This window comes from Podarcis filfolensis, assembly GCF_964270895.1.
Source record: "Podarcis filfolensis genome assembly, chromosome: 11".
NCBI classification, from domain to species: Eukaryota; Metazoa; Chordata; class Lepidosauria; order Squamata; family Lacertidae; genus Podarcis; species Podarcis filfolensis.
In genome coordinates, this window is record NC_139613.1 from 59,656,012 (window position 1) to 59,683,276 (window position 27,265).

The 27,265-nt window shown below is 42.4% G+C and overlaps 1 protein-coding gene across 5 annotated transcripts in view; it reads left to right on the forward strand.

The window, feature by feature from the left end:
- The window catches only part of TRPM6 (transient receptor potential cation channel subfamily M member 6), a 91,825-nt gene that overhangs the window by 2,488 nt on the left and 62,072 nt on the right, over positions 1 to 27,265 (forward strand). Inside the window, exons 1-12 of one of the 5 annotated variants that reach the window (XM_083576458.1) lie at positions 62 to 322; positions 17,543 to 17,622; positions 18,544 to 18,582; positions 19,484 to 19,664; positions 20,267 to 20,480; positions 21,831 to 21,955; positions 23,258 to 23,429; positions 24,150 to 24,324; positions 25,696 to 25,819; positions 26,044 to 26,116; positions 26,241 to 26,341; positions 26,551 to 26,685. In XM_083576458.1, coding sequence (XP_083432584.1) covers positions 305 to 322; positions 17,543 to 17,622; positions 18,544 to 18,582; positions 19,484 to 19,664; positions 20,267 to 20,480; positions 21,831 to 21,955; positions 23,258 to 23,429; positions 24,150 to 24,324; positions 25,696 to 25,819; positions 26,044 to 26,116; positions 26,241 to 26,341; positions 26,551 to 26,685 — 1,437 coding nt within the window. In that variant the 5' untranslated portion in view covers positions 62 to 304. Of the gene's footprint in view, positions 1 to 61; positions 323 to 7,173; positions 7,284 to 8,368; positions 8,405 to 17,542; positions 17,623 to 18,543; positions 18,583 to 19,483; positions 19,665 to 20,266; positions 20,481 to 21,830; positions 21,956 to 23,257; positions 23,430 to 24,149; positions 24,325 to 25,695; positions 25,820 to 26,043; positions 26,117 to 26,240; positions 26,342 to 26,550; positions 26,686 to 27,265 lie in introns of those variants that run through there. The other 4 variants (XM_083576456.1, XM_083576457.1, XM_083576459.1 and 1 more) reach the window with 4 other exon arrangements.

Sequence of the window (27,265 nt, forward strand, 5' to 3'; positions counted from 1 at the left end):
AGGCTGGCCAGGCGTCTTGGCCTGGTTGTTGCTTAAGTGTTGTGCAAGAAAGCAACTTGGTATGTAACCTGCTGAGCAGCTGGAAGAATCCAGCCATAAAGACAGCTGCCAATCGCTGATAGGGGAAAGTGGAACATTAACCATTCTCTAGTGTGGTCCAAGGATCAAGGAGTACTCCTTGAGGTCTGAATGGACTTCCTTTCCTCCTGCCTACACTTTGTTTGCTGCAGAAGCTTTGGGGAGCAGAAGAGAGTTTGACTTATGAGCGCAGTCTTGACAAGATGCAAGAGACAAAGCAGGACAAATGAAAGTTCAAATGAAGGTAAAGCTGTGTACACAGGGATAGGCAGGTAGAGGAGTTAGGACTGGAGCATAAATGCCTCCTGGCAGCTGCTGATCACCACAGCTTAAATTTGCTAACTCGCTCTTCACCACCACCACTGTTAACTTTCCAGGGTTCATTTGCACAGCCATTCTGTTAGGCTTGTTGATTCAAAAATAGACTGAAGCAAGAAAGAAATACAGATGATCTGCAGCATATGTGTGAGAGTGCATTGCTTTGTTTTGGGATCTGTGGCATCATTAGTTCAGGAGGTGATTGTATATTTTGAAACTTTTGTCCTTGTTTGTAAGGTATGGAGGAGAGCTATATAACACCATTCCTGCTTGCTGAGTGGGCAGACGGCAGTGTTCTAGGGTTGCACCAGTGTGGTGTAGTGGTTAAGAGCGGTAGTCTCGTAATCTGGGGAATCGGGTTCGCTTCCCTGCTCCTCCACCTGCAGCTGCTGGGTGACCGTGGGCCAGTCACACTTCTTTGAAGTCTCTCAGCCCCACTCACCTCACAGAGTGTTTGTTGTGGGGCAGGAAGGGAAAGGAGAATGTTAGCCGCTTTGAGACTCCTTGTTGTTGTTGTTTAGTCGTTTAGTCGTGTCCGACTCTTCGTGACCCCATGGACCAGAGCACGCCAGGCACCTCTGTCCTCCACTACCTCCCGCAGTTTAGTCAAACTCATGCTGGTAACCTCGAAAACACTATCCAACCATCTCATCCTCTGTCGCCCCCTTCTCCTTGTGCCCTCCATCTTTCCCAGCATCAGTGTCTTCTCCAGGGAGTCTTCTCTTCTCATGAGGTGGCCAAAGTACTGGAGCCTCAGCTTCACGATCTGTCCTTCCAGTGAGCACTCAGGGCTGATTTCATTAAGAATGGATGCATTTGATCTTCTTGCAGTCCATGGGACTCTCAAGAGTCTTCTCCAGCACCATAATTCAAAAGCATCAATTCTTCGGCGATCAGCCTTCTTTATGGTCCAGCTCTCACTTCCATACATCACTACTGGGAAAACCATGGCTTTAACTATACGGACCTTTGTTGGCAAGGTGACGTCTCTACTTCTCAAGATGCTGTCTAGGCCTGTCATTGCCCTTCTCCCAAGAAGCAGGCGTCTTTTAATTTCGTGGCTGCTGTCACCATCTGCAGTGATCATGGAGCCCAAGAAAGTAAAATCTCTCACTGCCTCCATTTCTTCCCCTTCTATTTGCCAGGAGGTGATGGGACCAGTGGCCATGATCTTCGTTTTTTTGATGTTGAGCTTCAGACCATATTTTGCACTCTCCTCTTTCACCCTCATTAAAAGGTTCTTTAATTCCTCCTCACTTTCTGCCATCAAGGTTGTGTCATCTGCATATCTGAGGTTGTTGATATTTCTTCCGGCAATCTTAATTCCAGCTTGGGATTCATCCAGCCCAGCCTTTCGCATGATGTATTCTGCGTATAAATTAAATAAGCAGGGAGACAAAATACAGCCTTGTCGTACGCCTTTCCCTTGAGACTCCTTAAAGGGAGTGAAAGGCGGGATATCAAATCCAAACTCTTCTTCTTCTTCTTCAAAATGAGGTTAGGTGTTTGTTCTGTTTAGGTAGAAGAAGGAAGAATCTTCTCAAAGAAGCCACCTGGCACCCTTAGTTTCAGCAGTATTAATTTCAACAGGATTGCCAAGTACCTCACTTTGATTTAAGTAGCAGCATTATTGTCATATACTTATTGTGAAGCTTTTACCAGTACCGTGTCTCCGTGCTAGGCAGCTTCACCTGCTAACTTTTTCTGAATAAATTGTTAAAAGCACAGGAGCCCTGCAGAAAAAGTGTCATCAACCCTACTTACAAGTCCTGGGTATTCCTTACACTTCAGAAGTTAAAGCCCTTTGTGTCTCTTAATGAGTTTTTTCTGCTATAGCAAGCAGGATTCGGGGAGGATGTGTTCGTTTTGTTATTGTTTGTATTATGTACTTTGTGGTTTTATTCTGTAAACTGCCCCGAGATCTTTGGATGAAGGGCAGTATACAAATGTAATAATAATAATAATAATAATAATAATAATAATAATAATAATAATAAATAATTAATTCTTCTTCTTCTTTGGTGATCACTCGTACCTGATAAACATGGTTTTAACAGTGAGTCCATAAGTGACTGTGGAGGCCAGTTCTGGATCCACACGTCCTTCCACAGTGGGGACATAGGTTTCCAGGTGGGAGTTGATCACAGTGTGGATTTGCCAAGCATGCCTTCCTCTTAGCACGTTTCTCCCTTGCGTCCTGAGTTTGAGTGTCTTCAAAGCCCATGACACCTTTGATAAAGGCTGTTCTCCAACTGGAACGATCGCAGGCCAGTGTTTCCCAGTTGTCAGTGTTTATACTACATTTTTTTAGATTTGCCTTGAGACAGTCTTTAAACCTCATTTGTTGACCACCAGCATTACGCTTTCCATTTTTAAGTTTGGAATAGAGTAGTTGCTTTGGAAGACGATCATCAGGCATCCACACAACATGACCAGTCCAACGAAGCTGATGTTGAAGAATCACTGGTGATCTTTGCTTTGTACACTGATATTTTTGTACACTTTGTACACTGTTTTCCCAAGTGATGTGTACAATTTTTCAGAGACACTGTTGATGGAATCTTTTGAGGAGCTGGAGATGGCGTTTATAAGTGGTCCATGTTTCACAAGCATATAATAAGGTTGGTAGTACAGTAGCTTTGTAAACAAGTATTTGGGTTTCCCTGCGAATGTCCTCAAACACTCCGCATTTCAATCGAGAGAAAGCCACACTCTCAGAGCTCAGGCAATGCTAGATTTCGGTATCAGTGTTGGCCCTTGTGGAAAGATAACTGAGTATCAGCAAATGGGAACCAGTGATCAGGGATGAAGCTCAGTGGTTCACTGTTTTCCATATGATTTAAAAGGTAACTGGGAAGTCTACTTGCTTGCACACCTTGTTTGGGATTAGAAAAAAATTTCAGTGCCTCCTGCCCTAGATATAATAATTAAAGACCCAATTTGAAATCCTTACTTTGCTTAGAATTAGTCTGCAAGATTTGCTGTGCCAGCGTATAATCATGTAAGGGTAGAGCAGAAATGCACATATCAGTTATGTCAGTACAATGTCACACGGTAAAACATTATACTAATTCTGGCACCCGGCCAACACTGTATCAGTGACTTGTCCTAAGGTACCCCCTGAAAGCCTCACCTTCTGTCTTTTTAATTGCTTTAGAACTGATTCGCTCCCTGAAACAATGCTTCACATTAAGTATGCACTGTCAGTTTAGGTTGGCCCTGTAGAAGTTGTGCACTGCATACCAATTATATGTAAAGTGAACTTTCACTGGGATCATAAACACATAACACTTTAATGTGCAGTTTAGTGAGAGAATTAGAGCTTTTTATTGCAGAATTGTATTTAAGGCCTTAATTCACCTGTTAAATGTGAACAGATTTCATGCCACTCTACCTTGACTTCTACTGCAGAACATTCTCTGCAGCTAGGAGCTGTCACTCCAGGGCAGAGGCAATAGATGGAGAAGGGTGGCTTTGCATGGCCTTCATGTTGTAGGCTCTAGGTTGTTTCTTGGTGGGTGGTGCTCTTGCACCCATTGTCTTACCCTGTTATGCTGGCCATCAATGATGTACACTGCAGTGACAGGCTTTGCTTTTGTTTTAAAGTAAGTAAACATTGTAATATAATATGAAAGACAACTGGCAGACTTCAGTTTGGGATCTGCATCTTCCATGTCCTCATGAACTTGCAGCCTCATCTAATGTTCTCTAGGTTTATTTTGATGACGGGTTCTCTAGGTTTATTTTGATGAGCATAATAAAAATGGTTATCCTATGTTTGATTGAGGGAAGGGGCTGGCAGGAGGGGGGAGGTTACCCCATGGAGTGTAGGATAAGCTTCCTTAAGTAGTATTGTCCATTTACTAGCATTACTTCCATATTATGGGTTGCAAAAGGAGAATGTGGAAATCTATAGGAAGAAAGTAAGGCAGTATTTTGGGACGCGGGTGGCGCTGTGGGTTAAACCACAGAGCCTAGGACTTGCCGATCAGAAGGTCGACAGTTCGAATCCCCGCGACGGGGTGAGCTCCCGTTGCTTGGTCTCTGCTCCTGCCAACCTAGCAGTTCGAAAGCACATCAAGTGCAAGTAGATACCGTATTTTTCGCTCTATAACACGCACCCGACCATAACACGCACTTAGTTTTTAGAGGAGGAAAACAAGAAAAAAATATTCTAAACGAAACAGTGGATGTATGATTTTTGTGGTTCATGCTGTGGCCACAGACATGTGATATGACAGTGAGTTTGGAGTAGCACAATGCAAAAATCCTGAGGATCCATGTGGATCCATGCTTTGTAACCATGTTTTTGTACCACTGCGGCCCCAGGCAACAGTGGGTGCGTGATTTTTTTGGTGCAAGATGTAGCCATGGACATGCTATGTGATCTGATGGTGAATTTGGGGTGACCCAGTGCAAAAATCCTGAGGATCCATGTGCATCCATGCTTTGTAACCACGTTTTAAGTGGGGAGGGAAGGAAAAGCACTCAAGGGACAAGGAGCACGTGTGGGGTGTGTGGAGAAGGATGCTGCTAATAATGCAGAAGAGGGGTATAAGGGGAGAAGGCTCCTCTCCTCTCCCACTTTGCTCCTTTAAAGCAAGCCGGCTCTGCTTTTCTCCCTCCTCCCCGCTCATCCCCGGCTTAGCGAGCTGAAAAACTTTGCTGCTATGTAGCGAGCTGAGTGGGGAGGAGAGAGGGACAGAGAGCCTGCTTGCTTTAAAGGAACCAACCGGACAGGAGCCGCTTACACTCGTGTAATCAGCTCCTCTCCTCTTCCGCTTTGCTCCTTTAAAGAAGCAGGCTCTCTGTCCCTCTCTCCTCCCCACTCAGCGGCTCTTCTCCCGCTTTGCTGTTTCAAAGCGAGCCACGGAGGAGGGAAGGAAGGGGAACCATGGATCCTCTGCTCACGACTGCAGCAGATCCCCCCTGCCACCCGTAGGCATTCCCTCCATAACACGCACAGCCATTTCCCCTTACTTTCTAGGAGGAAAAAAGTGAGTGTTATGGTGCAAAAAATACGGTAAATAGGTACCGCTCCGGCGGGAAGGTAAAAGTTGTTTCTGTGCGCTGCCCTGGTTCGCCAGAAGCGGCTTAGTCCTGCTGGCCACACGACCCGGAAGCTGTACACTGGCTCCCTCGGCCAATAAAGCGAGATGAGCGCCGCAACCCCAGAGACGTCCGCAACTGGACCTAACGGTCAGGGGTACCTTTACCTTTACCTAATCTGATTTAGTATTGTAACTTTTGTATGTTTTAAAGTAGAGTTATAATCCCCCTTTTTTCTTTTTAAAACTACTTTGAGAATTTTTATAATCAAGTGGTGTATAAATCTTACTAAATAAACAAACAAAGTAGATAAATAAAATAAGGGCTGTTTGCCAGAGGGCTCTTGAATGGGATCACGGGCATGAACTGGGTTATTCTGACCATGCTGTAACATACAATGCCTAATAAAAGCAACTGAGTTGGGCATTCCTGGTGCTGTGTCCATTTGTGCAAGGAAGAGGAGGGCACTGGGAGCGGGAGCAGGGACCCTTTGCCATCGGTGCCCCTGGATGCCCAACATTCTCTTGCAGAGTGGTGCAAACAGGCAGCTAGGCTGGGCCAAGATCCCCAGCAGAAATTCCTACAGGGCTCACTCCCCAAGGAAAACAATATGCAAATAACACCAACATTAGTTGTCTGAGAACGTACTGTGCTTCATGGCAAGGTTAACTAATTTATATGTGCAAAAAAATTAAATTGCTTGTTGGGGACATTAATAACATTTTTTCTGGAACAAAGAAAACCAGGTCTGACTGCCAGGGCCGTAGCTAGGGGTGGGTGAGGTGGGCCCCCACCCGGGGTGCAGGCGGTGTACATAAATATAAATATCAATTATTGCCTCATAAGCAATGGTTTTAAATAGAGGGTGAATTGAATGGGGGGGGGATGGAGGAGAAGGAGAAAGAAGAGCTAATTTTGTGGCTAGGGGGCTCAATCTGGATGCTTCTGCCAGGGGCACAAGATCACCTAGCTATGGCTCTGCTGACTGCCTTAATAGCCAGCTCACTGGCAACTATTTTCACCCTAGGGTTTTTTTTTTGTCTTTTTGTTTAAAGAAAGCTTGGCATATAATGGTGTTGGAATAATAATGCTCTTGGAATACAGTACTAATGCTTATATTTATACTGTAACCTAGTTTCCCCCCATTTGGCAGTCAATTTCTGAACAATGCCTATTTATGTCTACACTTGTACAGACTTCAATTTAGTAAAATTAATTCCAGAGCTGTCTAAAATACATGTTATCCCTTGCTTATTGGTGTTTAATTAGTGTACTTCATCAAAAAGATTTGACTTCCGGTCTAGGTTCAGCTTTATGTCAATTGTAAAACAAGTATGGTTTAAGATGGAAAGCCCAGACAATCAGTCTAGGGATCAAGTTAGGGCAAAACAAAGAGCATACCAAGGTTTGGTGCACGTGACTGGTCTGCTTGTGGCACATATTTTATTTTCCTTCTGCGCTGGTGGTTCCTGAGGGCTGAAGATCAGTTCCTGTATATGAAGTGATATGCCTATGTCTGAACTAGGCAACTTCAGACTGTAGGTGGTGGCTTGCATCTCTATCCCCTTCCTAGCCACATGAAGAAAGCCACCAGATGTTCACATGATGCAGTCTCAACCACTCTTTAGGAAGCACCTTGTGTTTTATCAGATATGCTCTTGTATATATAACACACGAACCTGTGTCTAACACAGAGGCTCACAGAACTATTACCCCAGAGACGTGCCTTTTACAGAATATGGGGCAGGCATTTAGAAACCTTTGGAAAGACTAAATGAACTGGCAAGGGGAAAGATTACATGAAAATGCCTGTGATCCAAATCTCACAAGGGTTACAGGTGAGCGAGATTCATAAAATAAGAAAGGTAAAGAGAAGTGAAAAGCTTAACTGCAAGGTAGTTACCTGCCTCGTGGAAGGAGGAGCAAAGAAAAGCGATTTGGGGGATTTTCACAGGGATTGAAGGATCCAAGACTGCATTCTCCAGATGGGTCTGGAGTGGCTGGGAAAGGATAAGGTTGTTGGAGAGAGAGAGAGAGAGAGAGAGAGAGAGAGAGAGAGAGAATAGGTTGTGGGGGACTGTAAGTGCTTGAGTATTGTTCACAGGTGTGAATAATAATATTTGCTGGATTGATTTCTGTTCTAGACATGGGACCAATAAGTGAATATGGGAAATTCCCATATGTGTTTTCCTTGGAATTCATAGACATCTCTAGGGGGCGGGGCGCTTTTGTTCAGTCTGTTTCTAAGATTCTCCCCCAATGGGCTCAGGCTTAGCTTGGCCACATCTGATTCCACTCTGGATTCCTTGGAAACCTTAGCATATGGTTCAAAAAATAGCAAAAGCTTTTCTTTTGGTAGATGCGGGGTTGTGCTTCTTACAACAAAGGATGTGACAAAGAGAACAAAGGGAAGCAAAGGTAGGATGTCTAGCTGAGCAAAAAGTATTTCTTCTGCCATAGATACCCATGGAGCAAGCTTAGAAGAAAGTGACATGGCGCAGTCTTTTGGAAGTTTCCCAAAAAATTGAACAGACTAACGTGCCCATTTGCAAGACATTAATTTCCTGCTATGCATCTCTCTGTCAGAGTATGATACTGTAAAGGATTGGTAAAGAGGACATTACTTGTGCCCTTTGTCATGCCATGACACAATCTAATTCTTCCACCAGAGAGTCATTGGGTACAATTTTTTTCTTACTTGTAAAAGATGTCAACACTTTCTCAGGATATTCAGACAATCCAATTACCAGGAATAGGTGCTTGCAGGAGGATGCATCTTAATTACCATTTGGAAATTTGGGTGGTGGTGTTCCAGGAAAAGCTGTTCCGTGTCACCTCCCAAATTCTCTCCCCACAGAGGTGTCTATAGTGTCTTCATTGCACAGCCTTTGTAATATGCTGAACACACACCTCTGTACCCTGGCCTTTGACAGCTGAGATGACCTATGCTGTATTTTTGGTATGTTAAGTATTGGTTTTACTTGCTTTCAAGTTGCATCATTGTTTTGTAGTAATCTTCCATGAGACTTAATAGTGAAAGGCAGGTTAAGAAATCCTAAAATAAATGAAAATTAGATGAAAATGTGAACTTGCACTAGATATGGCAGAGATTTCTGGGATTAATTGGGCTAGCATTTGGTTTCCATGGAGAAATTCCCCTGGTGTGAAGCACTAGAGTTTCCCCCGCAAAAGACTAAGTTTAATTTATAGTTTGCTTGAGCTGCCTCTGATCCCATGCACTTGAGCTGTGATCTTTGTTCAGAGTGAAACAGAAATGCACGTGCAGAGTTCCAACGGAACCCATATTCGTTGGTTTTTCTTCCAGGCCTTCTCCAATTCACTGAGATTTTAACATAGTGTCTTAGTGTGTCTGGGTGCCTTACTCAATTCTTCCTTTTTCCTCATGTGTCAGTAATTTATTTAGACTGTCAGACTGCTGGCAGCATTTTGTGATTAATTCTGTGGTGTTTTCTGCAGGGATTTATAATTCATACCTGTCTGATTTTAATAATGTAACGTGATGAGAGCTGGTCTCAAGGATCTCCCACCACCCATTTACAACTCTGCTTGTGGGTCAAAGCGGTTGGGCAAGTTTAATGGGGCAGATTTCCTACTGTTGGGAAGATCTGATGCACTTGGCTGGTGAGCCTTTGCATCACTAAAGAAAGGGCATGTTCATCTACCTCAGTTTTCCCCCTTCTTGTGGTGGATGATGTCACCAAGCTGTTTGTGAAGAAGCTGCAGATACAGACTGAGAGACAGGCACGGAGAGTGGTGGAGCTCTCAGACAGAAATCTGATCTTCCTGATGGCTTCCCTAGAAATCTGGTGTGGAGCAGTGAATTTGGGACACCTGTTGGAGTGAAGCAGTAGCAACACCTGCACTCAAGCTGTATATAACGAATCATGTAATTGCAGAGCTGGAAGGGACCCCGATGGTAATGGAATCCTTCTTTGGAGCTTTTAAAGCAGAGGTTGGGTGGCCATCTGTCAAGTATGATCTAGATGAGATTTCTGCATTGCAGGGGTTTGGACTAGATGACCCTCAGGGTCCCAATCTCTGATTTTATGGCTGTAAAGATCATTAGCAGTACTTTGTCGATTCATTGCAATTGCATTTTAAAATTGCCATAAATCAGGCTGGGGGAGGGGGAGAGATAAGGACCACATGAAAACACTATAATGCAATGTTCTATCATTACTGAAACCAGGATCCTTTGTAAATAAATTAATTAGTGAGTGAGTGAAAGTGTGTGAGTGAATGATGGCCATTCAGCAGAAATGTGGAAATTGTGGAAGCAATTATAGAATTGTAACAGTTGGAAGGGACCCAAGAGTCATGTAGTCCAACCCCTGTCCAATGAGAGTTGGACGCCATGGACTGCAGCACAGGAAACCACTACTGAAGACTTTCAGAATTCTGAACGGTTTCACTGCAGTTACGGCTTTTGTTTGTGGGTTATGTTTATATAATTTGGTAATTCTGAAATTGTTTTTTGCTAAATGAGCAAATGGACGTAGAATGCATTTTAAAAAGAGAATGCTGCCAGTAAACAACACTGAACAAATATTTAATCTAGGATCAAAAGTGGGGTTTTCTTCTAAGTAGACAGGTTTGCATAACATCTGTATAAGAATGCATTAGACTACATCCAGCACAAGTCACAGGGGACGAAATCCCACTGAATGCTGAGGGACTTTTTTCTAGGGTGGCAGTGTCTCTGTTTCTCTCTTTTTTCTTTCCAGTTGTCAACTTCAGTTCCTGAGATTTCTGCATTTGCATTATGCAATATTATTTATTTATTTAAAGGCCTCATGAAGATGCATTGTAGTGGGAATTTTAGTGCAAATTCTTTCAAGCCATCTTCTATAACACACCACACTTTTGTATTCTGGTTTTCACTAATATATGCTGCTGTTATTATTATTACTACTACTACTATTATCATCATTATTTTCTGTACCCCAATGCCAAAATAGGTTTTTAAAGTGATTTACAAAGTATAAAAACCAGTATTGCAAAACTTCAGGTATAAACATCTTGAAACATACCGGAGGCAGGCCCTGAAGGCCTGAGCTAGGAGGAGAGGAGGAAAGGGAAGAGCACAAGTGGTTGGCAGGCTGATCTCCACTGGCAAAACTGCTGCTGCTGCCTTGCGGGGAGGGCGGAGGCATCACCTGTGAAAAGGACACTGGGCTGGTGCTTGGAAATAGTTGGGGTAGGAGAAAGAAAAGGAACCCGCTTGGCCATGGGGCTGAGCGAGCTCCTTGTGGAAAGGAAGCAGACAAGGGCCTGTGCGTTGTCCTGCCTGGGTTTGCCTTGCTCCTACCCGCCTGTTCTTGTGCCAGCAGCAATCAGTGCCAGAGAGGCAAGTACACTGTGCCCGCTACACTGGCTCTGCTAGGTGCCTGGGAGAGGCTGCGCGCGGCTAAGCAAGAAGCCAGGACAGCAAGCGGGGTCACAGCGCAGCGATCCCACTTGTGTCCTGGCTTATGGGATAGCCTCACGCAGCCTCTCCCTGGCAGCGGGATGAAGGCTCCTGTTGCCCGAGAGAAGCTGTGCCCGGCTAAGGCTCCCCCAAGAGCCGCGCTCCCTTTAAAGAGCGTGTGGAGCGTGTGTGCGGCTCTTTAAAGGGAGCGCTGAGCAGAGCCTCCCACCTACATTCGCTCCATAAGACTCTCACACTTCCCCTTACTTTTTAGGAGGGGAAAAGTGCATCTTATAGAGTGAAAAATACGGTATACTCCCTTGCGCAGCACTTTATGCTGGATGGTGAGGGCTGGGCCATAGGGTGTGCCTAGGAACACTGTGGCAGATGTGTTTTGCAGTGTTTTAATGGACCCCTAATTTTATATGTTATGTCTTTTTATTATTCGTTTTGCAAATCGCTTTGGGATTTGCTAAATTCCTTATACAGTGGTACCTCGAGTTACAAATGCCTCAACCAAAGATGATGCCTTCCTGGAACAGATGGCCAAGCATGCAAAAGGAAGGGAGATAGTAGTAATGGGGGACTTCAATTACCCGGATATTTGTTGGATGTCAAACTCAGCCAAGAGCATAAGGTCAAACAGATTCCTCACTGGCCTTGCAGACAACTTCATTGTCCAGAAAGTGGGAGAAGCAACAAGAGGAACAGCCATTTTAGATCTGGTCCTAACCAATGTTGATGACCTAGTTAGTGGGGTAGAAGTGGAAGGATCATTAGGCGCGAGTGATCATGCTCTTCTGAAGTTTACTATACAGCGGAAAGGAGCAGCCAAGCATACTAGGACTCAATTTCTCGACTTTAAGAAAGCCGACTTCATAAAACTTAGGGAAGTGCTTGGTGAGATCCCATGGACAGTAATACTAAAAGGAAAGGGAGTTCATGATGGCTGGGAGTTTGTTAAGAGGGAGATAGTAAAAGCACAACTTCAGGCAATACCAATGAGACGGAAACATGGAAGGTGCCTAAAGAAGCCAGGGTGGCTATCTAAAGAACTTTTAACTGAGTTAAGATTAAAAAAGGATGTGTACAAAAAATGGAAAAGGGGGGAAACCACCAAAGAGGAATTCAAACAAATAGCCAGCACGTGTAGACACAAAGTCAGAAAAGCTAAAGCACAGAATGAACTCAGGCTTGCTAGAGAGGTTAAAAGCAACAAAAAAGGCTTTTATGGGTATGTTCGTAGCAAAAGGAAGAACAAAGAAACAGTGGGGTCACTCAGAGGAGAAGATGGTGAAATGCAAACAGGGGACACAGAAAGGGCTGAACTCCTCAATGCCTTCTTTGCCTCAGTCTTCTCCGATAAAGAAAACAATGCCCGACCTGAAGAATTTGGAGCAAATGATTCAGCAGAGGAAACACAGCCCAGAATAACTAAGGAGATAGTACAAGAATACTTGGCTAGTCTAGATGTATTCAAGTCTCCAGGGCCAGATGAACTGCATCCAAGAGTATTAAAAGAACTGGCAGATGTGATCTCAGAACCACTGGCAGTCATCTTTGAGAATTCCTGGAGAACAGGCGAAGTCCCGGCAGACTGGAGGAGGGCAAATGTTGTCCCTATTTTCAAAAAGGGGAAAAGAGAGGACCCAAATAATTACCGCCCAGTCAGTCTGACATCAATACCAGGGAAGATTCTGGAGCAGATCATTAAGCAAACAGTCTGTGAGCACCTAGAAAGGAATGCTGTGATCACCAATAGTCAGCATGGATTTCTGAAAAATAAGTCATGTCAGACTAACCTGATCTCGTTTTTTGACAGAATTACAAGCCTGGTAGATGAAGGGAATGCAGTGGATGTAGCCTACCTTGATTTCAGCAAGGCATTTGACAAGGTGCCCCATGATATTCTTGTAAAGAAGCTGGTAAAATGCGGTCTTGACTATGCTACCACTCAGTGGATTTGTAACTGGCTGACTGACCGAACCCAAAGGGTGCTCATCAATGGTTCCTCTTCATCCTGGAGAAGAGTGACTAGTGGGGTGCCACAGGGTTCTGTCTTGGGCCCGGTCTTATTCAACATCTTTATCAACGACTTGGATGATGGACTCAAGGGCATCCTGATCAAATTTGCAGATGACACCAAATTGGGAGGGGTGGCTAACACCCCAGAGGACAGGATCACACTTCAAAACGACCTTGACAGATTAGAGAACTGGGCCAAAACAAACAAGATGAATTTTAACAGGGAGAAATGTAAAGTATTGCACTTGGGCAAAAAAAATGAAAGGCACAAATACAAGATGGGTGACACCTGGCTTGAGAGCACTACATGTGAAAAGGATCTAGGAGTCTTGGTTGACCACAAACTTGACATGAGCCAACAGTGTGACGCGGCAGCTAAAAAAGCCAATGCAATTCTGGGCTGCATCAATAGGAGTATAGCATCTAGATCAAGGGAAGTAATAGTGCCACTGTATTCTGCTCTGGTCAGACCTCACCTGGAGTACTGTGTCCAGTTCTGGGCACCACAGTTCAAGAAGGACATTGACAAACTGGAACGTGTCCAGAGGAGGGCAACCAAAATGGTCAAAGGCCTGGAAACGATGCCTTATGAGGAACGGCTAAGGGAGCTGGGCATGTTTAGCCTGGAGAAGAGGAGGTTAAGGGGTGATATGATAGCCATGTTCAAATATATAAAAGGATGTCACATAGAGGAGGGAGAAAGGTTGTTTTCTGCTGCTCCAGAGAAGCGGACACGGAGCAATGGATCCAAACTACAAGAAAGAAGATTCCACCTAAACATTAGGAAGAACTTCCTGACAGTAAGAGCTGTTCGACAGTGGAATTTGCTGCCAAGGAGTGTGGTGGAGTCTCCTTCTTTGGAGGTCTTTAAGCAGAGGCTTGACAACCATATGTCAGGAGTGCTCTGATGGTGTTTCCTGCTTGGCAGGGGGTTGGACTCGATGGCCCTTGTGGTCTCTTCCAACTCTATGATTCTATGATTCTATGATTCTATGATTCTAGGTTAGAAACGCTTCCGGTTACAAACTCCGCTAACCTGGAAGAGTTACCTCGAGTTGAGAACTTTGCCCCAGGATGAGAACGGAAATCATGTGCCGGCGCAGCAGCATCAAGAGGCCCCATTAGCAAAAGCGCACCTCTACTTAATAACAGTTTGAGATTAAGAACGGACCTCCGGAACAAATAAAGTTCGTAACTAGAGGTACCACTGTATTTGATAATCACCAACCAAAGTAAAGCACACATTCCAGGGGGTACAGAGCCAGCCCTCCCGCTGCTTAGGTTTGGGACTAGGAGATGGCCTCAAACCTGAATCCTGTAGCCCAATAGGGCACAGCAGGTATAAACTAGCAGCAAGGAAGAAAATGCCCTCTGCTTCTCCTTTTCCCATCTCAGTTGGCCAGAGAAGCACCACAGGGCTCCTCTGACAGACTGGCTAGAATCCCAAACAGAAGCACTCTTAGGGACCAGGAGCTTGTGGCTGTCCATAAGAACGTGCAGAGAGTCTGCTGAACCAGGCCAACAGCCCATCCTATTCTCACAGTGGCCAACCAGATGCTCGTGGGAAGCCTGCAGCAGGACTTGAGCAAAAGAGGCGTCTCCCTACAGTGGTTTCCAGTAACTGTTATTCAGAGGCCTTACTGCTTCCAACCTGCCATATACTGTTGGTCCAAACTCTCATCATCACTGACCATTGGGCATGCTGACTGGGGCTGATGGCAGTTGGAACCCAACACTTGGAGGGCCGCAGATGCTCCATCCCTGACCTTTTAACGATAGTTTTCTGGTTGTTTCATGTAGTATTTGCAGTAGAGCCAGTGTGGCATAGTGGTTAGAGTGCTGGACTAGGACGTGGGCCATTGGGGTTCAAATCCCCCCTCACCCATGAAGCTCATTGAGTGACCTTGGGCCAGTTGCTCACTGTCAGCCTAGTCTACATCACAGGGTTGTTGTGAGGGTAAAATGGGGAGGAGGAGATTAAATACAGTGGTACCTCGGGTTACATACACTTCAGGTTACATACGCTTCAGGTTACAGACTCCGCTAACCCAGAAATAGTGCTTCAGGTTAAGAACTTTGCTTCAGGATGAGAACAGAAATCGTGCTCCAGCGATGCAGCAGCAGCAGGAGGCCCCATTAGCTAAAGTGGTGCTTCAGGTTAAGAACAGTTTCAGGTTAAGAACGGACCTCCGGAACGAATTAAGTACTTAACCCGAGGTACAACTGTACACCATCTTCAGCTCCTTGGAAGAAAGATGGGATGTAAATGTAAATAATGCTAATGCAACCTTCATCGGTCATCCACACCATCAAGAAGTGCATCAGTCATATGATAAAGTGCAGGTTTTTTTTTCTGGATTGCAGGGTAATGCTTCCAGAGACAGGTTTGTGGCAATCAGACTAATTCAAGTCTTGATATCGGGCACAGCAGTGTTATAAGTGGGGCGGGGGGGGGGAGTACTTTGCTGTTGCGTGTGAGCATAACTTACACCCAGATCAGGCATGCAGCCAAGCTTTCCACATCCCTTGACTGATTTTTACTAAGTAGTTCATGAGTTGTCTAAATACATGGGATTTACAAAACCGCTTATAAAATATTTGTTAAAATTATTTAAGACTTCTCTGAACCTCTTGTCCCCTTCTCACCCTGAGCTTCCACTCACATCCTGCCTGTTTCCCTGAAACAGAGTTGAAGTGCAGTTAGGCAAATCTAAGCATCTAGATCATGAACCAAGACCATAAAACCTGAAAGTTGACCTATTTTTATTTAGATTAGTTTGGCTTTTGTTATAAACAAATCTCTTGGAAGTGTTCAGCACATACTGTGCCCTCTATGCACTGGATACAAAAAAATCAGGAAGAAGGAGTTAGATAAATTTGCTATAAATTGTTGTGGTGTTTTGGGAGCTTAATCTGAAACCAAGCTGGATTTGGGTTGGTGTCTCTGGTAATTTCTCTCTCTTACATCATGGATGTTGGCAAATTGGATTTTTAAAAGGCAAAATAATATTAGAATTTGAGTTGTCAGAGATGCACAAGGGAAAATATTTCAATGCTCAAGAACCTGGCAAAGTCTTTTATTAACACTATTGCCTAAGGGTAAAGGTAAAGGACCCCTGGACAGTTAAGTCCAGTCAGAGGCGACTATGGGGTTGTGGGCTCATCTCGCTTTCAGGCCGAAGGAGCCAGCGTTTGTCCACAGACAGCTTTCCAGGTCATGGGGCCAGCAGGACTAAACCACTACTAGCGCACAGAGGATCATGACAGAAACCAGAGCACACAGAAATGCAGTTTACCTTTCCACTGCAGCAGTACCTGTTTATCTACTTGCACTGGCGTGCTTTCGAACTGCTGTGTTGGTAGGAGCTGGGACAGAGCAACGGGAGCTCACCCCGTTGTGGGGATTCGAACCACTGACCTTCTGATCAGCAAGCCCAAGAGGCTCAGTGGTTTAGTCCACAGCACCACCCGTGTCCCTTTTACCTTACTATTGCCTAATGCAAGTCTGTCATGGCCTTTGGCTAGAACAATGAACTTATGAACTGATATTTAGAATGCTGATGTGTTTTTAGTCTATTGCTAGCTTATACTTTTTCTGAATGTTTTTTTTAACTAATAAACTTGCTGTTTTATTCCTTTGTAAACTGTGTTGAGGTTTTCTACAATCAACCAGTCTATAAATTTTATGAAATAAACAAATGCCTGTCATGGTTTGGTGAGGAATGGAATATAGAGCTTGGCAACAGAGGAGCCCCTGGTCCATCTGTCTCTTCACTGACTGGGTTTCAGACAGACCTCTCTCCCAGGCCTTCCTGGAGATGCTGGGGACTGAACCCACTGAGCTGTGGCCCTTCCCCAGTCCAACTGTATGGAACAATATGCATATCTGTAGATTTGTGTCATTTGCCTCACTTTTCAGACACTCAGCAAATATTTCAGTGGGTCCTATGGAGATTTCAGGTGACCCAGCAGCCCTACAGGTGGGGCATGGCTCAAAGGTGTATGTGTGTCAGGGGTTCCTTGGATTTTTAAATGATTTTTTAAAGCTATCTGGATTATAAAGTTATTCCCCATAGTAGGCAGAGGGTAATCTTGAACTTTCATTCATTTTCAATAATTCCACCTGCTGATAGGGTAGAATTTCTCTGATAGGTTTCTCTCCGTGATTGTCATTACTAAATTGGAACCAAAGGTTTTTAATCTTTTTAAAAAAAAACATGACCACTATTAAGTGATAGCCAGTACCATCTGTTCATTGTACAAATGTAAAATAGCTGCCAGGTACTAATATTGTGTCAAGCAAGTGGAGATGAGTTCTGTCAGTTCAGCATTTCTTATCTCACTCAATTCATCTGCTATTAGGAAGGCTGTGAGCTTTCTTCCTATCTCTAGGCATGGGTTAGTGTGAGTGAATTCTAAACGCTAGAGTTTAGGTCAGCACAGATTAATCTGCAATGTTCTGAGATAAGGAAGGAAATAATTGTGCAAACTGATCTCATGCACAATATTGATGCCAACTGTGTTCAGTCCTACAACATGTGCTAATAGCTACACATAGGTATCTCCTATGTGCGGTACTATTTATTGCAGATAGTTATTTTTGCCTCCCAAAGTATCTGTTTGAGGTTTAATATTTCTTTTCAGTCGCAGAAATCTTGGATTGAAGGTGTCTTCTGTAAAAGAGAGTGTGCAAAAATCGTGCCAAGTTCCAAAGATCATCACAGGTACTTTGTTTTGCTTTGTTTTGGTTGAATTGTACAAACAAGAAGAAGATAAAAATACAATTAAAAACTTCTAATTCACACTTTAACAATGTCGGTTTTCCTTGAATAAATATAGGCCCTTCCAGCTGCTACAAACATGAATATGGACTAGTTAACTTCAGCCATATTTTCATTTTGAATTTGAGGCTCTTTATCATGTTTCCCTTAAAAAGGCAGTCATACTTTGTACAGTATCATTTATTTGTTTTCTGACATGTTTGTCCTACCTTTCTTCCATCATGGAACCCTCTCTGACAGAGCCAGACCTGCTCAGCTTCACTAAGGTGTTGGCCTCATGTCGCTTCAAACATTTATACAGGGCACTGCAGGCAACATCTTTCCAGTGTGGAACCCACAACCCATGAGTATCATAAGAACCACCCAGAGAGGGGCTGCGACCCCTGCCCAGTCTGCTCACCCCCCCGCCTAGCAACGCCTTTGCCAGCCCTCCTTCCTACACACCTGGCCAACTTCCCCTCCCTTTACACCTTACCCAGTTTCACCCAATCAATTCTTTGACTGCTTTGAAATATACAATACAGGTGATTTTGACAGGGATAGATGTAGTATTGATTATTAATTATTTAAATCAGTGTAGCATGCATATTTAGGAAGTCAAAGTTAGAAACAGTGGCTGTTTTTTTGTTTTGTTTTTTACTAACCTTGAAGTTGTTGTCTTGAACATTTTTGCATTTGAACCTTTCAGTAAGTTACCGACAATGTTGTCCATGTAAGACATTGTGTAAAAAGTATTACTCAGGTTTTTTGTGACAGTGGTGCAATGAAATGCTTCAGATGAATGGTCTGCCTTTTTGAAGCCTAACTTTTTTTTTTTACAAATGTAACTGTACAACATACTGATGTTTTTAACTTCTTTTTCAGATGTCCCGCAAGATGCCAAGTGTGCCAGAACTTAATTCGGTAAGACCACATACGATTTGGGACTGTATTTTTTAAAATAAAGAATGGGTGTGAAATATTCCTAACCAAGGATGTGTCCCTTACTAATATAAATGGTTGATTGCATTTCAGTCAGCTGCTGGAGGATTTACTAGAAATCCTGCTGCGGTCAATAAACTAGATGTGGTATCCAGAGACTTCCATGCACAGCTGGTGCCTCCTGTTGGATATGGGAAGACAAAGAAACAAAAAGAGAGTGCAAGCAGGGAGCTATGCCTACATATTAGAGAAGGTTTGGCGTGGAGGGATAAATTGTTGGTGTTTCCAGGTGGAGGCTGTATGTTGCAAACCATAGCTTAGTGCTAAAGCATCAGCTTTGCATTCAGAATGTCCCAGGTTTAATCCCCAGTATCTTCTGGTCAATTTGGGAGAGACACCGACCTGAAACTCCTCCTCCAGAGGTCCTGATTCCAATGGAGTATCCTCACACCTGCTATAAACACTTAAAAATAACAGGAGGATATATTATTCACATCTAGTTATATTGTCCACCTGTCCTTCATAACAAAACAGCTGTGAAAAGCTGCAGGCATCCAGATTATGCTCTTCTATGCATATATATTTGAAAAACTGGCACATTTTCTCTGTCTTATCCTTCCATTCAATCTGAGTTTTCCAGTTAGAAATCTCTTGATTGATAATCTAAGATGCTAACAGGAGCCTTAACCTGCAATTTGCTTATAATTTTAACAAGATATTCGTACAGTGCAAGGTGTTTGGGTTGTTCAGCATTTCTGTAAAACTTGAGAAATGTCTTACAACATTCTAGTACAATGCATCAATGTGAGCTAGTCACTGTAGCTCAGAAATGCATTTAATTAATTTATGCCAATGTTATGAGTTTTTTTGTCTTTTTTAAAAGGTGTTGCTGTGGACGGCTAATTGGTGACCATCCTGGGATTGATTGTTGCTGGCCCATCTGTCGGTCTGCACAAGAAGTAGAGAACAGGGAATGGTGTGTCCAAAGGGACACAAAGACAAGTCCAACTGATGCATTTGGTACTATCAATTTTCAAGACAGTGATCACACTTACCATGCCAAGGTGCGTACACACTTTGAAACAGGGCTGTAATAAAATAACTTTCTCAGTTATTTAGCATAAAAACAACCAATAGTGCTAAACATAAAAGTGCTGGTGTTAGATAAAAATCCAGTATAAGTTGGTATGAGTTTGTTCCACGCTATCTCATAATTTGATGACTACAATATCAAGAGATATCATGCATGTGTCTAAAATATCAAGTACCACCATCACATATAAGAGAGTGCTTCTAACAACTTCCATCATCTCTGGCATAAAACTTTTGAAATTAAAGGAGTGAACATATTCACCTCTGAATGATGAGACAAAAAGATAAGCACACATGAGTTACTCAGCTATACATTAAGTGATAGTGTACTTTAGTTCCTCACCATAATCAATGGATTTCTGTTCCTGTGTTTGAAAGGACCACTATGCTATTTTTGTGTGTGCGTTTTACTGTGATGATTTTGAAAACAGGCCAATTTAAAAAGTTGGAAATGTTTGAACTATTGGAGCTTACAACAAATTGATGAGGTTAGGACTAAGATGATATCTCCTCCCTATAAAATATATGCTACCTTTTCTCTCTGCGTAGTTCTAACTACAGTTTATTTTTTCAGTATATTAGAACTTCTTATGATACCAAAGTGGACCAGTTGTTGCAACTCATGGTGAAAGAATGGCAGATGGAATTGCCCAAACTGGTCATTTCTGTTCATGGTGGCATCCAGAACTTCAAACTTCCATCTAAACTTAAGCAGCTTTTGAGCAAAGGCTTGGTCAAAGCTGCTGAGACCACAGGAGCATGGATACTAACAGAAGGCATCAACACTGGTACAGTAAACTCTATTGAAATGTCATGTTCTCTCTGAGGAACATAGAAACACAGAAAATTGCCTTATACTGAGTCGGACCTTAGAATTGTCTAGATTATTGAGGATTTTAGGTAGGATTTCCCCCCATTCTGCATGAAGATGCCAAGAACTGTGCCTGGATCCTTTGTATGCAGAGCATATGCTCCACCACTGAGTTAGGCCTCCTCTCATAGCTTTGGTTTCTCAGATGACAGGCAGCTTGTGGCTGGTTAGCTTGTTAGAGCTGCCAGTGTGCAGTTTGACCCTTCTGTGCCTTGGTCATGTGGAATATTTGGATCTGTGTAGTTTGTTGTGGTTTCTGGGAATTTTGCTTTCTGAGGGTCTCCTGACAACCTGTGATCTTACTATATAAGTTTTATAAATTTAGTAAATAATCATGATATAATAATAGCAACTCCCAGCACCCTTAACAAACTACAGTTCCCAAAATTATTTGGGGGAAGCCATGACTGTTAATAGTGTAAGTGTATAGTGTGGATGGAATAACTATGTGGTTGAAAAATACCGTATTGTGTTATTCAAGAAATACAGCTCACAATTTTGTGGAGAAGTCCCACAAATACAACATTTTTCTATGGTACTGTAGTTGTATGTTCTTAGGCTATGAGCTATTTCCTTTTTGTAGTTTGGATGTGATGTAAATTTCTTATTTATTTCTGTCAGTTTGCATTTCTTGGTACAGAAAGTATTGATCTGATGTTTAGAGATCTTTTCTATTCAAATTAATTCAAGAGGGTTCTGGAAGCTTCTCTGTGTCAAAGAAACAAGCAGAAAGTTCATGATGTTTGGGTTATTCCTTCAGAGAAGCTGAGTACAGCTGGCTTCAACTGTTCTGTTATCTCTTCTGTCAAGGTCATGCTGACTAGAATAGTAAGGCCAGAAGGAGCCTGGGTTTTACTCTCTTTCTGTCTCTCCTTCTGGTGTGGTGTTTTGTATATAGTGTTAAGTTTTGATCTTATTATAAGTTATTGTAAGTTTAAGTCTGCTGCAACTGGACTTCTTATGGACGGTGTCAATTTGTGACCATTATGCTCATTTGCCTTCAGTAGCAGTAAAGCTCTGCTGGATGAAATACAATTGCCTCTGGTCTATTGTTTGGGAATCCCACAACGTGTTTAAGTTTTTAACTTGCTAAATATACGCTGGAATTCTGCTCTGGATGAATACTGAGTAGAATCCATGACAATTTCATGTCTAGACCGCCTTTCATCTAAGTAGATTACAAGGCAATGCACAAAGAATTATATGCTGTGAGGGTAAGATGCCAACTGTTTTGTAATATTAATGATGATGGTGATAATATTTCTAGGTGTGTCTAAGCATGTGGGAGATGCCTTGAAACTCCATGCCTCTCAGTACTTAAGAAAGATCTTGGCTGTTGGAATCCCCCCTTGGGGTATCATTGAGAACCAGAGGGACCTCATTGGAAAAGATGTGAGTTAATGAATGCTCTTTGTTTTCTTGTTTTAAGTGCACTCTTTCCCTCAGCCCCAAAGCCTGCATAGTAGGGGTTTGCCTGTAGGGAAGAGCTCTTTCACATGTACAAACTTGCATCTCCAGCAAAAAGGGTGCTTTATGCAATTATTCTTGTGTAACTTGCCATCAGATGCAAATATGTAATTTATGCAATGCTGATATATATGGCTATTAGTGGCAATGGGATAGAAACTATTGTATGGATTACCTCATATCTAAGGTGCTTCCCAGATGGGTGTTTATTGTGGAAATCTATGCCATTTTTTCACAGTACCTATATGATGACATAAGCATCAAAATGCCAACTATATTCCTCCCCCCATTTCATCTAGACTGACCCTTTCCTGAAAACAACCTGATGTTTAAAAAAGCCTATTTGTTACCTGTTTGCAATATCTGAATGACCTGTTTTCAAAATTAAGCCCCTGTTTGGAAGTACTCTTCAACACAAGGGGGAATTCAACATCGTGCTGAGAAGATTGTTTCATCAGTGCAAGCGTTTCATGCAATGATCTCCCCTCTTCTACCCTTGTGTACTGTTTAGGGAAGTTTCCTCAAGCCAGTTGGAGGGAGGGGAGCGGGGGGGGGGGAGCCTCCACTGTGCTTCTGTTGCACTGTTCACTATTGAACTGGCTTCTGCTAGTAGCACTCATTAGTTGAATCTGGCCCACTTTTACTTGTTGTAGACACATTGAAATTAATTGACCTAACTTAATCATTCTTATTAATTCCAGTGAGTCTACTCTGAGCAAAAGGTAGTTAAATACCACCCATAACCCTGTTGTACTTCAGGAAGGGTACCATTATTCTGCTATTTGGAGACTGGATTGGTGATGATGTAACAGCAGTGCTCTTTTTCTAAAAAAATATTTAGGGGTACTCTCATTTTCCTACTCATTTTGAAATACTGCCCCTCAATGAGGCCACACTTAGATTCACAAAATGTTTAGGGGTGTGCGTACCCCTGCGTCCCCCCAGAAAAAAAGCACTGTGTAAAAGAATGTTTTTAAAATAGCAATGACTAAGGACCTCAGGTCTTCTGCCTTATAGTATATCTATGAGTACAAGGATTATTAGAGAATACTTTGCAAATATATCAAGAGCTGATGCCATGACTTCTTGTGAAATAAAGCAAATTATTTCTCTATTAGGCAATAAAAATGTCTAAATCAGGCAGATGTCCCGCCCTCTTCCCAAATGAGAATGCTATAGTATTTTGGTGGGGCTGTTTTGTTTTGTTTTTACCTGGATTCTCCTCAGGTAGTGTGCCTGTATCAGACCCTGAGCAACCCTCTCAGCAAGCTGAGCACGCTGAACAGCATGCACTCCCATTTCATACTGGCTGATGATGGCACAGTGGGCAAATACGGCAATGAGATGAAACTCAGGAGGAATCTAGAAAAATACCTGTCACTCCAGAAAATACACTCTAGTAAGTTCTCCTGGTTCTGGGTTCACTTTGTAAGAAGCTTCTTATCTCAGGCACCACTGACAGCTGGCTTTGCACTAAGAGAAGAGAAGTAACTTCTCCTGGATACCAGCATGTCATGTTTTCCCTACAGGAAATTGGTGCCTGGAACATATCTTAAATCTGTTTTACAAATCTTTAGGGAGAAGCACAGTGGAAGCTTTTTGCACTGTCATTCAGTATGATTTACTGTGACCATTGACCATGGTGTATTGTGATAGGTGAATGTTGCCAATTAAAATTAAAGTTAAAAAATAAGGCTTAATCAATTAGCAATTGTTTTGATAGATTTTCTTATGTCCTGATTCATTGAGTAGTACATTTTTTATTAAAAAAATAATACTGCAGTTTTAATACTTAGTTCCAGCCACCTGTAGCTTTTAGAATACATCATTTCTTCTCTGTCACACTTCCATCTTCTAAGTTCTCCTTCTAAAAAGGAAAAACTAATAATGCTTTTTGCCTCAGAATTATTAATGTTTTACTCACATGCATGTTCATACAAATGTAATCAGTGAAATTAATAATTGAGTAAAACATTTAATTGACTATTAAAAAACAAAACAGGCAATAGCCCTACTTTTTGTCTTGTGATTTTTAAAAATCTTGATGGGTACAAAAGTGGGTTATTATATGCACTGTGGATCTCTGTCCTGTTAACATTTTCAATGTGGTTTGAAATAGGAATGGGACAAGGAGTGCCCTTAGTTGGGCTGCTGGTGGAAGGTGGTCCAAATGAGATCCTGACTGTGTGGGAATATGTGAGGGACAAGCCGGCTGTCCCTGTAGTAGTTTATGAGGGAACTGGGCGAGCGGCCGACCTTCTCGCTTTCACCCATAAGCACACAGCAGACATGACGTGAGTACTTGCAGCTTGCAGCATTTACTTGCACTTGCCACTTCATTGCAAAAGATGCCTTTAATCAAACAAGGCTATAGCTAAGAAATCTTGGTGTTTTTTTAAAAAACAAAAAACATGGTTTAATAAGATTGTCTCTGAACCTCGTTGAGTGTCAGGTGAGCATCTCAACTTCTCTCTCTGGAGAAAGGAAAGAAGAATTGCTCAGCCTTTTTCTAGGCCTTTTCCCAGGACCTTTCTGGCCCTGCTGCTGGTCCTTTCATCTGCTGTAGCATAATATTCTACTAAATTTTACTCAGGCTAGACCCATTTAAATTAATGGCCCTAACTTAGTCATGTTAATTAATTTCAATGGGTCTTCTCTGAGTAAAACTCACTGGATAACACCTGTTATCTCTTTATCATACCTACCAAATTTGCTTCCTGTACTGCTAGCTAGTCACTTCCTTATTTTATTTATTGACTGATGGGGAGTACTGGGAATATGTACTTGGCAAATGATGAAGCTTCTGGTCACCACCGTTTTCTTTTTTGTGTCCTCACAGGGTGGTTCTAGAGAAGTAGCTGAAGTGGTGCAATTGGTAGTGAAACTGGGATGGTGGTCAAACTATGATTCTGATGCTCTACAAGTGTTGTAGGGTACATATTCTGAATAGCCCTATTTTTCAAGATTTAACTGTCTAATACTTCCAGCCCAGTTTCACCAGGGGTCCTTTACCGTTACCTTTTTTTATTATTTTGGTGCTTTTACAGTGGAAATCTGGCAGCCCATCATCCAGATCAACCACTAGTTGACCCATCATTGCCTTGGGTTCATCCTATTGGTCCTTTTAAACTCTTCTGCCTCCACAAACTATGCATATGTCAACAACAGTAAGTGAGACAGAGGCAACAGAATTTGGCCATCAGCCAAACTAGTTGCCAATCACGGTTGTACGGTGCTGATTGACTGTTACTTAGGTGGAATGCCTATAACCAACTAAGTATGTGTAAAGTAACCATTCTAAATGGAACCCTTTATTCTTTTTGTGGACATGCCTTGACTTCAGTTGTTTAAGGGTGATGTTTCAGTCACTATATAGTGCAAGGGTACACTCAGCGATGCCCTCCATATTTTGGTGGACTCCAGCTCCCATAATCCCTGACCATTGTCCAACAGGTTGGTGCTGATGGGAGTTGTAGTCAAATAACACCTGGAGGGCACATACATTGGCTGCCCTTGTGCAGGGGACAAGCAGTACAAATAAAGAGATGGGGGAAGCTTTTTGTGTTACAAATTTGTTGAAAAATATTTACAGTATTGCAGTAACAGACAATAAGTATCTATTGGTGAAATAATAATTATCTTTTGTACATACGTTTCTTTCTCAGGAATTTGAGCCCTCAGCTTAAGGAAGAGATATTATTAATGATTCAGAACACCTTCAGTTTGGGGCAGAAACAGTCCCACCACTTATTTAAAATGTTAATGGAGTGCATGGAACACAGGGATTCTGTAAGTATGATAAATTCATGAAATTCTTTTCATTAATCTCATTCTCTAGAGTGCCATTGAATTTTGACTTGGGTTCAGAAGCTGTTCCACTAAATTAATCATGTTTAGAAAAATGATTGCAGGTCACAGTTTACTGCCTATCCTTTGCCCACCATGTGCAATAGTCCTGAATTGTCTGGTGGTTTTCTCTCTTCTCTCAGTAAAATGTTTTGTTATTTTGACAGATAACCATATTTGATGCAGAGTCGGATGAGCATCAGGACATTGATTTGGCAATCCTGACTGCACTCTTAAAAGGTACATTCATATAATAATTTCTGCCTCTTTCTTCAAAGTCATAGCAATGCATAAGAATTACTTTTGAAGTAGAAGAGGAAAAACATTTTGTATAAAATCTAAAAGAATAATTTCCTTTTTGTAGGAACAAATATGTCCGCTCCAGATCAGCTAAATCTGGCACTGGCCTGGAATAGACTGGACATTGCTAAGAAGCATATATTGATTTATGGACAGCACTGGAAGGTAGTTTTCACATTTATTTTCCACATATTATGGACAAACATTTACAGTTGTGCTATCTGTACTTATTTGTATTGTTGTGTTTAAGGAGAATATTGAATTGGAGTTTGCTCACCAGCATTGAAATGCAAATAACTCCGAGAAATTGCAAAAGTTATGAAGAAAACAATTATTTCTCCCCCTTTCTTTACATTTCCTGCACTTGTTTGAAGGTTGGGTCCCTGGAACAAGCAATGCTTGATGCTCTGGTGATGGATCGGGTAGAATTTGTGAAGTTGCTAATAGAACATGGAGTGAATCTGCACCGTTTTCTTACCATAACCCGATTGGAAGAACTGTACAATACTGTGAGTGCCTGGAATTCCAATGCTGAATACATTTTGCTTAAATATGTATACTACTTTGCTAATATTCAGAGGTAGTTCCAATGGAACAATAGGTCATTTTTGCATTTTTGCATGGATGTTTGAACTTGTAACATAGAATCCAAAAAGCTGTTATAAGTATGCCTAGTTGGGTCCCCCCCCAGAACTCGTTGCATAGTTCTGGTCATAGGTCTTGGTGAGTGGCTGTTGTGTAGGTGCATGTCTCGTTGTATATGCTCCTGCGGAACTGCCTGTCAGGATGGCTTTATCCTAGATGGATGAATGGGCAGATGAATCAAGCTACAAAGTAACGTCATCTTCTGTTCTTCCTCTTTTATCTGTTGATCTATTTGTTTCATTGAAAAGAGAGCAGATAATGTTGTTTTCGTTTTGTTATTCAAGACTGTTTGCAGCTTACTTCATCATCACAGCAGAGACCTTGCTGTGAATATGCTGACGCTTCTGCAACAATGAATCATTCAGAATCTGCTCCCCATCACATCCCTCATAAAACTGGGACACCTGAAATCTAAAATGGATGTCAGTATACATTCTGAAAGTT